The sequence below is a fragment of the Mesocricetus auratus genome, unplaced genomic scaffold, assembly GCF_017639785.1.
Source record: "Mesocricetus auratus isolate SY011 unplaced genomic scaffold, BCM_Maur_2.0 Super-Scaffold_100038, whole genome shotgun sequence".
Classification (NCBI taxonomy): domain Eukaryota; kingdom Metazoa; phylum Chordata; class Mammalia; order Rodentia; family Cricetidae; genus Mesocricetus; species Mesocricetus auratus.
The window spans coordinates 1,353,428-1,368,239 of NW_024429216.1; the positions used below are offsets into that span (position 1 = coordinate 1,353,428).

General features: G+C 51.1%; 1 protein-coding gene across 5 annotated transcripts in view; it reads left to right on the plus strand.

The window, feature by feature from the left end:
• Lig1 (DNA ligase 1) overlaps window positions 1-14,812 on the plus strand; it is a 31,778-nt gene that overhangs the window by 12,660 nt on the left and 4,306 nt on the right. For all 5 annotated transcript variants that reach the window (XM_013125742.3, XM_013125745.3, XM_013125744.3 and 2 more), the window contains exons 10-23: window positions 440-520; window positions 784-840; window positions 4,130-4,302; window positions 5,268-5,434; window positions 5,800-5,876; window positions 6,986-7,077; window positions 7,273-7,372; window positions 8,426-8,511; window positions 9,047-9,162; window positions 10,001-10,096; window positions 11,542-11,652; window positions 11,929-12,000; window positions 13,903-14,047; window positions 14,199-14,281. In XM_013125742.3, the coding sequence (XP_012981196.1) occupies window positions 440-520; window positions 784-840; window positions 4,130-4,302; window positions 5,268-5,434; window positions 5,800-5,876; window positions 6,986-7,077; window positions 7,273-7,372; window positions 8,426-8,511; window positions 9,047-9,162; window positions 10,001-10,096; window positions 11,542-11,652; window positions 11,929-12,000; window positions 13,903-14,047; window positions 14,199-14,281 (1,456 nt within the window). The remainder of the gene's footprint in view (window positions 1-439; window positions 521-783; window positions 841-4,129; window positions 4,303-5,267; window positions 5,435-5,799; window positions 5,877-6,985; window positions 7,078-7,272; window positions 7,373-8,425; window positions 8,512-9,046; window positions 9,163-10,000; window positions 10,097-11,541; window positions 11,653-11,928; window positions 12,001-13,902; window positions 14,048-14,198; window positions 14,282-14,812) is intronic.

Sequence of the window (14,812 nt, forward strand, 5' to 3'; positions counted from 1 at the left end):
CGAACTCACAGAGATCTGCCTGCCCCTGCCTCCTGAGTGCTGGGATTAAAGGTGTGCGCCACCAACGCCTGGCGTGATTGGGTCATTCTTATACCACTGGTTAGGAACACAAGATTTGTTGAATGGACGATCAGGTGGATAAACATCTTACAAAGTAATGAAATCAGACCCCATTCTTGCCATACTCAAAAGCACGTGTGGGCTAGGGTTGTGGCTCAGTGGTAGAGGACTTGTTTAGAGTTCCCCACGGTGAGGGGCTGGGGTGTGTTTCAGTGGTAGAAGCCCTGCCTAGATTGGACCAGTGAGGAGATGGAAATGGGGTGGCCTTTGGAGCTGGGTGATGGTGGCCAGGCCCAACTCATAGTAGAAGCATTCCTTTGAGAAAGGTAACCTCTTAGACCCAGAGTCCCCCAATTTTCTCTCTCCTTTACCTTCATAGAACCCTGGATCCAGCAAATTACAATCCTTCCAAGAGTAACTACCATCCCATTGAAGATGCCTGCTGGAAACACGGCCAGAAGTAAGGAGTTAGCCTTCCCATGTTGTCCTACTTCTGTCCTGTGGCTGTGGGAGGCCATCCCTTTGGCCTCTATGGGAAGAGCTGTCACATCTCTCCCATTCCTGTTTTGGGGACATGGCACCATGGGCAAGGATAGTGGGCAGTCGCCTCTGCCGTTTGGTGCTAGCAAGGCTATTCATTCCCTAGGAGGTGTGGGGAGGCAGGATGGATACAGGATGTGATGGTCTACTCGAGTGGCCCTCACATCTCTTTCCCTTTCCTAGAGTCCCTTTTCTCGCTGTGGCCCGGACATTTGAGAAGATCGAGGAGGTTTCTGCTCGGTAATTAACTGCTCGGGCCTGGGGGCAGGTGCTCTGTGGGTCTGTCCTGAGCATGGCATTGTGTGCTGTCTCGTGGCCTGTAGTCTTTCCTCACCTCTACTCCCCACCGTAGTCGCTGTCCATTCACAGAAATGGCTCACATCATCGTGAGGCCCAGCCTCTGAAGCCCCTTAGCATCGGTTTTTGTTTTTTCCCTATAGCCCTGGCTGGCCTGGAAGTTACTGTGTAGACCAGGCTGGCCCCCCAGCTCACGGAGATTTGCCTGCCTTTGCCCTCTGAGTGTCGGGATTAAAGGCGTGTGCCACTATGCCTGGCTACAACATCACTTCTGATGGCATATTCTCTTGGTTTAAGTGGGGCCAGCCTGTGCTTAAAGGCTGCGTGTAGTCAAGACACAGAAGTCTTCCACTTAATGCATTGTGAGAACGGTCTCTCACTGATTGCAACTTGGTTGCGCTGCTCTGGAGTGTGAACTCTGCAGATGACGTCACCTGTGCTTGAACTGCCTGCGTGAGACACAAGGGTCAGTCAGATCTGCAGGGTTAGGAAACAGATTCTAGGAATTACAGGAAATGTGTCACACAGAGTGACTTCCGTCTTGCTCCAATCTTGGTTATAGCCAGGGTGACCTCACTTGCCAAGTTCCCCCTGTAGAGCCTTCCCTCAGTAGTCTATGTTGGCTCCTGTTCTCCGCTCCCTAGTGCTGTCCCTTCCTGGCCTCCTACACCTAGGGCTTTCTTCGGTGAATCTAGGTGGCATAAGTGTTATGTGGTGTACCTCATTCTGCCTGTGCTTGCTTTGTCAACCTCATTTTTACTACTCCGTGTTGGCTTAAGCTTTCCTGGCATGTTTAAACTTTCCTATAACGTTCTTTCATTTTTATACATCTCTAGACTGCCCTCAATGCTTTCCTTAGAAATGTTTCCTTGGGAATATCTAAGAACTTCACATGGGGTGTAACCCCACAGCGAGGTGACTGAGGACGTGGGAAGGACCTTGAGCACCAGGACATATAGCTCAGAAAGTGACTTGTAGCAGCAGCTGGGGGAGGCGCCCAAGGGAACAGTTAATCTTTTTTCGCTTCCTAGCTTTGTGCCTGTGGCAGGTGGCTTGGCCTCCCTCTCTGGACTCACTTTCCCCAGGAATAAAGGGAGAGCATACATCTCTGCTTCCTGGAGACTGAATTTATCAACGACATAGGGGAAGACATTACCTTTTGGAGAATCTCATACTTTATCTACTTAGAAGAAACTGCGGATGGTTTTCCTGACCCAAAATCCAAAGTTATAGGGTACAGGGGTATCTGATTTGTTTTTGTTTCTTTTTTTTTTTTTTTTTTTGGTTTTTCGAGACAGGGTTTCTCTGTATTGCTTTGGAGGCTGTCCTGGAACTCGCTCTGTAGACCAGGCGGGCCTCGAACTCACAGAGATCCGCCTGCCTCTGCCTCCCGAGTGCTGGGATTAAAGGTGTGAGCCACCAATGCCCGGCTTCTTTTTCTTTTTAAAGTTTTTTTTTTTTTTAAAGATTTTCTAGAAAACCTTCAAAAACAATAGAGTGTCCCCATGTGTCTGGACTGGCTTCCTTTGTGTTGATGTCTTATTCTGGTTTAGGATCATTGTCAGAACCAAGATGATCAGAATTGAGATGTCAACACAAGGCTGTTAGTGACAGGGATCCCTGCCTTCATTTGCATTGTGACACTTGCCCATTTTTATCCCAGTTTCTTATCTGGGATTCCTACCTGTGGCCAGCTTGTCCTCAGGCATCCCCTCCATCTGTCTTTGTCCTTTGTGACCTTGATACTGCTGAAGTTTTTGGTGACTCGTGTGAAGGTCTTGGTTTGGATTTGTAGCATGTTTCTTCAGAACTAGTTTCAGACAATGCTTTCTTTCTCACTGCATATGAAGTCACCAGTCTGGTCTCCCATCACCCGGCCCCAGAGCTGAATGCCTGGCTTCTCCACTCTGCAGCTTCCCTCTTAGCAACCTTGTGGGAACTTCCTGTTCTTTTCATACATCCACCCACTGTTCCACCTCTGCTGCTGTCCCTGTGTGGCCGAAACAGATTGCAGCTTGGTGAATTAAAGCAACAGAATGTTATTTTTCCCTCAGTGCAGGAAGCCTGAAGTCTAAAGCCAAGGTGGTGGCAACAGTTTGGTTGTTGGCAGGCAGGTTGACTCCTTGAGGCTTGGGGAGAGAACCTGACACAGCTTCTCCCAGCTTCTGGGATTCCAGCCAGCCTTGGCATTTCTAGGCTTGTACTCGTCACCACCTTCTCTTTCTGTGCTCTTTTCTCTGAGAGGCCCTGGGTTTAGGGTTCACCCTAATCCAGCATGCTTCCTTCTCCATCCTTAATCAGACCTACAAAATCCCTATCTCAAGACAGGTCCATTCTGGAGCTGAGTGACGAGGTCTGGGGAGGAAGGTGTCTGCACATCCCAGCATCTAGTAGTTGACTCTTTTTTCTGCCACAACCATCCCTCCCTGTGCTCTTTCCACAGGGGTTAAGTGGTGATTCTGGGTTTCTCTTGTTTCCCCCCGCCTTTCTGAGAGAATCGTCCTTCAGGCTTGTTGTAGGAAAAGTACAGTCTTTCTTTAAGATCTGTTGATCTTTGAGACAGGTCTCATGTGGCTCTTGCTGCCCTTGAACTGCTCTTGCAGCCTCCACCTCCTGCGTAGTAGGATTGCAGGTGGGCTCTCCATACCCAGTTGATGGGCGGATTTGTGTGTGTTGTGAAAGCAGTCTGTCAGCTGAACTACATCCCCAGCCCACATGGCCTCTTCAGTTAGGCCACATGAGTTGGGCAAATAGGAAGCCCACAGTTTCTGTCTGTGTCACCGTAACCAACATTTCACAGGCAACATGGCCGTCATTTTCAGTGGCTGGAGTGTCCTAGGATGGACAGCCTTGGCCTGAACCTCAACCTGATGCTTCATGACCTTGGGCAAGTCTGGTCTTTCTGTGTCTGTTTCTTCATTTGCTCCCTGGGGATGATAATGTCACTTGTCTCAGAGGGGACGTGAGGATGCATTCGTTAAATGGTGGAAAGGGTTTAAAACCCATTTCTTCTTGAGGAAGTGTCTGAGCATGACTGCTGCTTTCTATGGACGATTGCTACCATCTTCGTTGTCATTTTCAGTCACCCTTCCACAGGCAAACTGTCATGGTTCCCTTGTCTTTTCATTCCTTTCCTTTCTCTTGTTCCTTTCCTCTACTCCCCCCCCCCTCCTGGGACCCCATACCCCACTGACCTTGAGATAGGTGGACATACTCTGGCCCTTTCCTCCAGGCTCAAGATGGTGGAGACACTGAGTAACTTGCTGCGCTCCGTGGTGGCCCTGTCACCTCCAGACCTGCTTCCTGTTCTCTACCTCAGCCTCAACCGCCTCGGGCCACCTCAGCAGGGACTAGAGCTGGGTGTTGGTGATGGTGTCCTCCTTAAGGCAGTTGCCCAGGCCACAGGTAGGAGGAACCAACTAGAGGGGGCACTTGGAGGTTGTGAAGTGTAAACAGATGTTTCCCTACTAGTTCCCAAATAGCCACTCATAGAGTTACACTAATTACAAATGCTTGGCCGATAGCTCAGGCTTATTACTAAGTAGCTCTTTCATTAAGTTAGCCCATGTCTATTAATTTATGATTTGCTATGTGGCTTGTGACTTTACCTGTCCTCTAGCACATCTTGTTTCCCAGTGGCTGGCTGGCATCTCTCTGACTCTATCCTTCTTCCCCCCAGAAATTTCAGTTTGACTTCTCTGCCTAGCCTCCTTCTGCTGTGCTCTAGGCCAATCATCTTTTTTATCAACCAATGAGAGCAATACATATTCACAGTGTACAGAGGCCAATGGGGAAGATTATTTGACAGGGCCATATTTTTAAGATCTGGGCAGTACGGGGTGGAGGCAGCCTGTGTAGGGACAGGAGCTCTGGGATCAAGGGGGGTTGTGAGGAAAGACACTGGGACACAACCCTTGAGTTGCCTTGACTACCTACCTGTCCCATCTTGCCAGCCTCCTGCTCTTCCCTCATGGGTGCCATAAATGGGACTCTGTTTTGGACCATAAACAAGGTCAAGGCACACCCCATATGGTAGGTAGAGCAACAGAAACACAAGAAAAAAGCTGGAGGCTGTTAGAGATCAACCAAGGATAGAACAGGAAGCCCTCTCTCTCCACTCCCATTGGCTTCACTCCATCCGATGGATTTCAGTCCCATCCTCACATGTCCCTGAGTCCGGGTGTGCTCACCCAGCTGCTTGTCTTCCTCTGAATGGAATGGAAACAGACGCTTAAACTGGTTGTACCAAGGAAGCAGTCTGTAGAGAAGGAGAAAGCCCACAAGCCCAGATAGCTGGAGAAACATCCAGCCAGTGAAGGGAGAGAGTCTGAGCGCCCCCGTCCCCCTTCCTTGCCCTCTGTCTCCTCTAGGTCGTCAGCTGGAGTCTGTCCGGGCTGAGGTAGCTGAGAAGGGTGACGTGGGCCTGGTGGCCGAGAACAGCCGCAGCACTCAGAGACTCATGCTGCCCCCACCTCCGCTCACCACCTCCGGCGTCTTCACCAAATTCTGTGACATTGCCCGGCTCACTGGCAGTGCTGTAAGTGGATCAGGGTGTCTCATCCCAACACCCAGATGTCCCCGGACCTAAAGCAAAGCATGTGGACGGGATTGTGTGCTTTGACTGTGGGAGCCGAGTGTTCTTTTCTGCTTGTGTGGTTCATAGTGTCTCATCCTGTTCTCTTCTGGAGACCCTAGCGCCTAATGCCTTGCCTCCTCGGGGGGGGGTCAGAACTCTTGTTAATCCTTGTTGGATAAAGGGAGAGAGGCAGAGAACTAGTTAATTATCATTGCCCTCCGAGCAAGAGGCTACAACAGGTGGTGGTGGCGGTGGCGGTGGCGACAGCTTTTCCAAAAACGAAAACTGTCTGGTTCCTCCTCTGATGGTGCCTTGCCTGTTTTCAGTCCATGACCAAGAAGCTGGACATCATCAAGGGCCTTTTTGTGGCCTGCCGCCACTCGGAAGCCCGGTTCATTGCCAGGTAAACGTGGGGCTCCTGCGACTGGGGAGGCATATGGGCCTAGGTGGTGAGCACCTGGCGGCTCCAGACACTGTTAACTTGACCGCCTTCTGGTGAGGAGAGTGCCAACATGACCCAGTTCTGACTTCACGTTGGAAGCCTTGTCAGTTACGTTTGCATTGCTGTGGTCAAACTACCTGATGGAGGAAAGGAGTATTTTAGTTCATGGGTTGGAGAGAAATGGTAGGGTTTGTGACAACAGGAGATAAGGAAACAGTAAGTCTAGAACCAAGGCATGTATAATCTCCTGTTATCACTAGTGACCTAGTGACCTAGTGACCTGCTTCCATTGGCTAGATCGTTTCCTGAAGTTTCCACAGCCTCCCAAAATAGTACCACCAACTGTGGATAAGCATGTAAAATGTGAGCGTGTGGGGGACATTTCATATCAAACTGTAGAAACTCCTTTTCATGGACTAACTCCCCTCCCCTGGTGATCCTGCCTAGAGAAGGATCCTGGAGCTCAAGGGCAAATTCTGTGATGGATAACCTCTGTCTGTCTGGACTTGAGTTCAGCATAACGCTGTCGTGACAGCGGATGGAAAGTCACTGACCTCTCTTGAAGTGTGTCTTGAAGCAATTTTTGTAGGTGTTCTGCCCTGTACCTACTCTTTGATGCTGTCAGTTCTCCCAGCCACTCTGTGAGGTAGAGCCTGCCGTCCTTACTGCAGCTGATAGAGGGGGGTGCAGGAACTTTAGCTCCCTGTGTGGTGATTGGCTTGAAGCACAGCCCGGGCTGGGTCGGTCTCTTGACTGTCGGCAGCCCTCACCCCCTCAGCAGTCTTGTTGTGTTTCGGCTTTTGCCTGTGACTTGCGCTCCTCAGGCCCTTACTCTCACCTGTGAGGCTCCTGCTTCTGTCTCCCAGGAATAAACTGCGGTCATGGCCATTCCTGGCTGGCCTTAGTTTCGTTGTCATTTAGGGGTTACGTGATACCTTGGGTCCCTTTGAGGCTCTGAAGACTGTCTGGTCGTTGAAGAGGTTCCACAGTAGGTAGAGACGAGGGAGACAGGAGCAGAGGACAAGGCTGGAGAGTGGCCAGCCCACTCACCCCTGCTGCTCTCTCCCCAGGTCCCTAAGTGGACGGCTGCGCCTTGGGCTGGCTGAGCAGTCGGTCTTAGCTGCGCTTGCCCAGGCTGTGAGCCTCACGCCCCCTGGCCAAGGTGAGTAGCTCTGGCCCATTTTTGTGCCATCACTGTGTTTATAGGGCTTCCCTTCTCCATCTGTTGCCCCATTCTCTGAGACTGCTCTTAGGCTGCCTACCTCATCCCGTTCCCTGTCATGCCACACACTGCCCTCCATGATCGTGGGCCGAGGGGTCGTGTTCATAACCAAGCCACTTGTGGGTCTTTCCATAGAATTTCCCCCAGCTGTTGTGGATGCCGGGAAGGGCAAGACCACAGAGGCCAGAAAGATGTGGTTGGAAGAACAAGGCATGATCTTGAAGCAGACCTTCTGGTGAGATGCAGGGCTGGGGCAGAGTGCTGGCCGATTCGATACGTGAGCGACTGGCCTGGCTCTAAGACAGGGATGGTGCTGGGTTGTGAGCAGTGAGAGGCAGACAAGGTTAGCATGTGGGCCTGCAGGCACAAGATGCCTGGAGTTCCAAGCAAAGCCCTAAGGAGCCCAGAGAAGAGGCTCTGGCTACTCATAATAGATGTTACAGGCACAGTGAGAATTAGGGCTGTGTAGTGAGCCACATGGAGGGACGTTGGTCAGCAGCCAGAGGAAGGAGGGCAGTGAACAGTCTCCAAGGCACCTGATCTGGGCCTGACTGCTGTGAGTGCTGGGCACTCAGTGATAAGTTTTGTCCACATCTCCCAGAGGCTCAGCATCTGGAGGCTCCACCATCTGCCAGGCTCTGTCTGACCCACTCTGTCCTGTCCCAGACCAACTGGGACAGCAGTAACTTTGAGCGGGACACAGTCATCGATCTCTGGATATGAGCAAGGGGTGATGGAGGATACATGCTGACAATCATTATGGTGTCTGGTGACTGAGAGTAGGACACGTAGTGACGAGCAGTTGGGGACATGGTCAGAGAGCTAAGCAGAGGTATTCAGGAGCCCAGGTCTGGCGTGGGCTAAGGGATCTCTGTACTTGCACTTATATGTAGACAGTAGAGTTTTCAAGTTCTAGAAAGAACCTCTATGGGCTGGGTGTGGCGGTATACACCTGAAATCTCAGTACACACTTGGGATTTCATGTTATAGTCCATCTCGGGATATGTAGTCCTGTCTTGTAAAATCAAGGAGTGGGGATGTAGCTTGGCAGTTGAGCTTAGAATCTCCCAGTTAAGTAGGGGCTAAGAGCATGTCTCTCTGATGCAGAGCTTGCCTAGAATCCACCAGTGTCTGCCTAGATCCATCCTGATCTGGGTTGGGGCTGTGGCCCAGCAACAGAACATTTCCTTCATATGTCTAAGATCCTGTGTTCTACCCCTTTTCCCAGTACCATGAAAGAAAACAAAAACCTTGTCCTCTCTCTCTCTTCTCTCCAACCCCTCCCTAGTGAGGTGCCTGACCTGTATCGAATCATCCCGGTACTGCTGGAACATGGCCTGGAAAGTCTCCCAGAGCACTGCAGGCTGAGCCCAGGTACCGTGCCATGGGCCCTCGAAGCCCTTTCCTTTTTCCCTGAGCTCTCCCTTGTGAACTGAGCAGAGCTTGGGCTGCGGCAGCACACATTCCCCAGAAGGAGAGTCTGTCATGCACCTACGTGTTCAGATCACGGCAGGCAGCCATGGTGGCATGCGGCTGGGCTTCAGCGGTCATCTAAGGACCGGGGTTCCTTCTGTCTTGACCCTCTTGCTATCTTGAAGCTGTCACTCTAAAGCCTGGATGATCAGGGGAAGAGGGAGGTAATCATGTTGCTTGTAGAGGAAGTGATTGATGTAACCGTATGCTGCTCTTGTTACTCCTGTGCCCATTTATGACCTTGATTAGCTGCCAGGAGGCTGGTGTGGGGACCCAAGTGTCTTCTGAAATGTGGGTGGTTCTGCCCTTTACATGAGAGCAGGAGCAGAGAGTCGTAGGTCCTGGGCAAATTGGTAACCTGTGCTGCTCCCTCTTGTCTAATCCCTTGATCCATCGCCTTCCCTCTGCCTTCCTAATTTTCTTTCTTCCCTCCCAGGGGTCCCTCTTAAACCAATGCTGGCCCATCCCACCCGGGGTGTCAGCGAGGTACTGAAACGCTTTGAGGAGGTGGACTTCACCTGCGAGTACAAGTACGATGGGCAGCGGGCACAGGTATGGGTAAAGCACAGCCCTCCTGTGTGAGGAGGCGCTCAGGACGGGTCCTCTGGCTGTAATCCGCCTTCCGTTGAGTGAGAGCGGTACCCTTCACCTCCAGCTTATAGCCAATGGGGGCGCCAGAAGTTCTGCCTACAGAAGGCTCATCGCGTCAGACGCCGACTCCCCTGGTGCTTGTGGAATGAATACAGCGTGATTTATGGTTGCCATTCTGGGAAGCCCTTGTGTGACTTAGTACAGTGACAGGCATGTGCCTCCTGGTACCAAGGCATTGGTGCTGAGGAAGTGTGCTATGGCTTTTCTGTCTCGGTGGGATTTGGGACTACCTCAGCGTTTATCACGCGTGGAAGGGATAGCAGACAAGATGAGTGGCACCTGGGACTTTGGGGCAGTCACAGCCGTGGACTCCACATGCACAACCTCAGCAGTGAGTCTTCAGAATAATACTGAGAAGACAATCAGAAAACACTTTGCAATAGTGGTCATGCTATGTTAGATATCATGTGGGAGATGGCATATATATATAAAATCTCCTTGCTTAAGCCCTGTGATCAGACAGTATTCAAACAACTAAACTAACAGTAGAATCCACAATGGTTCAGTTGCAGCACAACTTGTGACATACGCACATTAAATAAAGGTTAAAAAAACAGAAGAAATAAAGATGGCAGATGCCGCACACAGGCTGCAGGTACCAGGAAACTTGAGCTGACTCGCTCAGGTCTCTGTAGCAGCTTGTTGAGCTTCGCAAACTTACCTCTGAAGATGGGGTCTGAAGACCTTGTCACCCAGGAAGGGATGGACTGACTTCCTCTCCTTTTCCCTGTGATGGTAGATTCATGTTCTGGAAGGTGGAGAGGTGAAGATCTTCAGCCGGAACCAGGAAGACAACACAGGAAAGTACCCTGACATCATCAGCCGCATCCCCAAGGTCAGCATCTGTCTGGGGGGCTGTGGTATGGCCCTCTCTGGACCAACCTTCCCCCACTGGCTTCAACTTGTAGACACTGTCTAACACAGGTTCCTATGAATGTCCTTAGTAGAATCCTGGATCAGGCTGGAGCCTGTCCAGTGATGAGGCCGAGAGAAGACCTGAAGGGCACTGGCCTGTGAATAGCTCAGAGGCAGAGCAGGCCTGGGCCTCAGGTCCGGGGTTTCTCTACATTTCCTGAATGCTGGGAATTGAACCCAGGGCCTCTGCAAGAACATCAAGTGCTCTTAACCATTGAGTACGTCTTGCTTTTGCTGTCTCCTGGAAGTGCCCTTATGGAGCATGTTTTCTGTGCTTATCTACTCGGCACAGTTGATTAGGCATCTGCTGTGTGCCATCACAGCCTATGATAGCACAGCCGGGGTTTGCTGCCCTCATTAGAGGGGGCACTGTAGACTCTGAAGAAAGTGTGATCCTGAATAAGAACCATAACTGACTGGAACATTGTTCAGGGTTACCACAGTGGCCTAGAGTCTACCAATGAGAAACTGGGCGTGTGGCTTAGCAGTAGAGCACTTGTGTTGAGTCCACTAACAAAGGGCTGGCGGCATGACTCCGTGGTAGAGAACTTGCCTTGAATTCACCAGTGAGGGGCTGGCGGCATGACTCGGAGTGCCCAAGGCCCTATGTTCAGTTCCTAGCACCGAGTGAAGGAAAAGTAGGTCTGAATTGGACTTTCTTGAATTGTCAGGAAGGCAGTGTCTTAAGCCATACAGCTAGCTGCTGTGGGATGCAGCTTGCAAGGCAGCCCCTGGCATTGTACCAGTGTTCTAGTGAGGGAAAAGAAGGCTTCGCAGAGAAGGCAGCCATAGGAGAGGGGGTAGGGAGGAAGGCAGGCATTGCATAGGTAGGGAGCAGCTTGTGCAAAGACCCAGTGCTGGGAGACACCTGCTCGTGAGAGACAGACTAGCTGATGTGCTGGTCTGTGAAGAGAGGGCTAGGGGCTGCTGAAAAGTTCTCCACAGCCCTAGGAAGTTGCCCGGTGTTTATCAGCAGGCGTAGCAGTAATAACCAGGTTTGTGAAAAGTCACCTTGGCTGCTGGCCAGAGATGCTATTGCAGGGGTCAGTGCAGATAGGAGATCAGAAGTTGGGGTGACTGGGGCAGCGTGTGGTGAATGAGGGCTCAGAGACCTCACAGGGAAGGTACTGGGTTCAAGGGAAGTTGAATGTGTTTGAGAGGAAGTGGGGAGTTTCCCTGTGGGCACTGCTGCCGAGTCTGATCCATGGTCAGTTGGCAAGTCACCAGGAAAGCTAGTGGCCCTTGGTGAGGACTCAGCAGGGTCTGTTCTGTGTCTCGCTGAGGTCAGTTGTGGTTCATGAGAGCAATGGAGGGAGGGAATTCGCTGCCTGCTTCTGTCTTTTGACCTCTTCCCTCACTTTGCAGATTAAACTCCCCTCAGTCACATCTTTTATCCTGGACACTGAGGCTGTGGCCTGGGACCGGGAAAAGAAGCAGATCCAGCCATTCCAAGTGCTCACCACACGCAAGCGCAAGGTAGCATTGGCCCGTCAGCTTCCTGTCACAGTGCCACTCTGTATCTTTCCTCCCTGTTCTGACTTTGGGTCGCGGCTGATCCCCTGAGGGACGGAGAACGAAGTCAGGATTTCCCAAGAGCCATCCTCATTCAGAGTTTAATGCCTGCAGCCTTGCTGCCTCCTCAGCTGGGGGGGGAGGGGAGTGAGCAATAATAGGTGTCTGCCTGAGGCATGATGGGATAGGGCACAGAAGGTCACCTCCCCTCATGCCAGGTCTTTATTCTTCTCCAACTAGGAGGTTGATGCATCGGAGATACAGGTGCAGGTGTGTCTGTATGCCTTCGATCTCATCTACCTCAACGGAGAGGTGAGTTCTGCTGTGTGACCGGCAGCCGCACAGTGGCAGGTCGGGGTGTGCTCGGAGCTGTCTCTGGCTGCCGTTCCTGAGTCTGTTCCATCACTGAGCTGGGATGTCATGCGCACTCAGGCAGTGGCTTTCTGAGTGTGGGCTCACAGGCCAGGGGCCCCCAGACCTCTTGCAGGGTCATTTTAAGGACCCCTCTTGTGGTTCTACATGTGTGTGAAGTGGACTTTTCTCCTTGTGATTTCAGAAGCGATGTGAAAGCCGGCCTCTGTGCCGTTGGACAAAAGGGTCTGCACACAGTCAGCCAGCCAGGGCCCCTCTCCTCACCATTACTTTAAGCAGATGTGTGGTTTAGAAAGTCCGTTGTTGGGAGGTGTAGTACAGTAGTACCTGCCTGACTTGCTCAAGGCCGCGTGCGCCACTTGCAGAACACAAAAAAAAGGAAAAAGAATAAATGGTATTTGCGCATATTGGATGCCCTGGTTTTTTTTAATGAATTAATATATTTTAAATTCCAAATTTCTGATATGGTGAATATCAAGAAGTATGACCACCTCTTCCCTTCCCCTAAATAGAAGCCCTTTGAAGAGAGTCCTCAAGTACTTTTTAACAAGCTTGAGGTGTGGCTCAGTGGTAGATCCACTGCCTAGAACACTCCCCTACCCCCCTGCCCTCCGTGAGGGACTGGGGCTCAGAAGTAAAGTGCCTGCCCATGGGTGTCTCTAGTATCTGCTAAAAACGTGAAAATTAAGAACAAAAAAGACGGTAAAGGGTCATAAGACTGAAAGTCTGAAAATGGTCATTTAGGGGACTAATTAAGAAGCTGATGACTCACATCACACACATTGTTCTCAGGCCCGGAGATAACTCATCCTGTGTGCTTAGGGGCTTGCGCTGAGCGATGAGGTCACCTATTCTTTTCTTGCCTCCTCTTTCTCTTGATGTCTTCTGTCTGGGCAGTGCCAGTCAAGTACCTGGTCCAGATCTGATCCTGTCAGTGGGCTATCAGGAGAACTGATGGTCCATACATTTCTGACTAATTGAGCCACAGAGCACAGATTGTTTCCACCAGACGGATGAATTTGTCTTAGAGAAGTAAGGTGGGCAGAGGCTGGCTTTCCCATGGACAGATGACATCTTATTAAGGTTATATCTGTTTTATCTGTATATGTAATGTAAAGTTTGTGTGTGTGAGTTAGCAAGCAGCTACTACCTGCTACCTAGCTTACTTCGCCATTGTTTATAAAGAACGTTAGCATGTGTAAACTTTGGTGTCTGGAATGGGAGGGATGCAGGGACTCCCATCCCATAGATATTGAGGGACCATTGCATTGATAATCTTTTTCTCACTTAGAAGGGGATTCCCAGTCCTCAGTTAGTGTAGGGAAGATCCTCTTGGAATTGTGCGTTAAACTCGTAGTCCTAACCCTTGTTGGGTTGTATTAGAAATGACAAGAAATGGGGCCAGCAAGACAGCTGTCAGCATATCAAAGTGCTTTGCTGGCAAGCCCTATGACATAATTTCAGTCCCCGAAACTTATGTGAAGATGAGAGAATTGACCCCACAGAATTATCCTCTGACATCCACACGTGTACCGTGGCCACCCATATCTGCATATTACGATAAATTAATAACAAAAACTAAATTATAACTCCACAGAGTGTTCATTCTGGCACCAGCTGGATGATGGCTTCCCATTAGGTAATCCTGAGTTCAGCACACTAGTGGGGGTCTGCTTTTCTCTCATCCCTCCAGCTATAGTTCTCACAGTCTGCTGGACAATGGTTCCTTCTTCCCCAAGGCTTTCTGCAACCACATTGTTATGTGTGGTCCCCGTGTGTGCTGTGAAAGTGTGGACTTCTGCAGTTTTTATTTCCTCAGTGTTGCCCACGTTCTCTCCTTAGTCCCTGATTCGCCAGCCCCTGTCTCGTCGCCGGCAGCTGCTCCGGGAGAACTTCGTGGAGACAGAGGGTGAGTTTGTCTTCGCCACCTCCCTGGACACCAAGGACATCGAGCAGATTGCTGAGTTCTTGGAGCAGTCGGTGAAGGGTGAGTACCTTTTCTCTCAGGGTCTGAAACCTTGATGTAGCCTGCACTGGCCGTGTTTCTGTTTCCCAACCCCTGAGATTTGCCTGGAATCCTGCCTGCTCAGGCTGCGAGAGCCACTGTTTCCCCAGTCAGGCTTCCGTATTTCCTACAGACTCCTGCGAGGGGCTGATGGTGAAGACCCTGGATGTTGATGCCACCTATGAGATCGCCAAGAGGTCACACAACTGGCTCAAGGTGATTCTGGCCTCCGCCTGGCCTTCCCAGTGTGGATGTCCATCCCCGCTTTGACTGGAGTCTCCAGTGCATGTGATGGGTCCCCTTATGCTCCATCCCAGCCAGATGTCCTGTCTTAGCAAAGCATGGCTAATGGCTCTTCCAGGAACTCACTGGGAACTGCTTAGCCTCTGCCTTAGTTATATCGTGGGGAGGAAGCCAAAGGCAGGTGTTTATGTTCCCTGTGCTTGTCATCGCTGTATGAGGCACACAGAGGAGAGTCCTCGGCGTTGTGGCCGAGATACACTGCCTCCAGTGAGCTCATGAGGAAAGTTAGGGAGGGCCCTGGGGAGTTCAGAATTGCCTTCCCCCTGGACGTCTGGGCCCCTCTGTGGACAGCAGGAAAGGGTGGGCCATTTGAAGATGAGGGTAGAGCAGCTGGGCTGGAGAGCCACAGGTACAACGGCCTGGAGGCGCGGAGTAGGTTCAGTATTATATGACACGGGGTGAGCAGGGAGGCCAGACTGTGTAGACTGTAGCACCTTGGGCCCT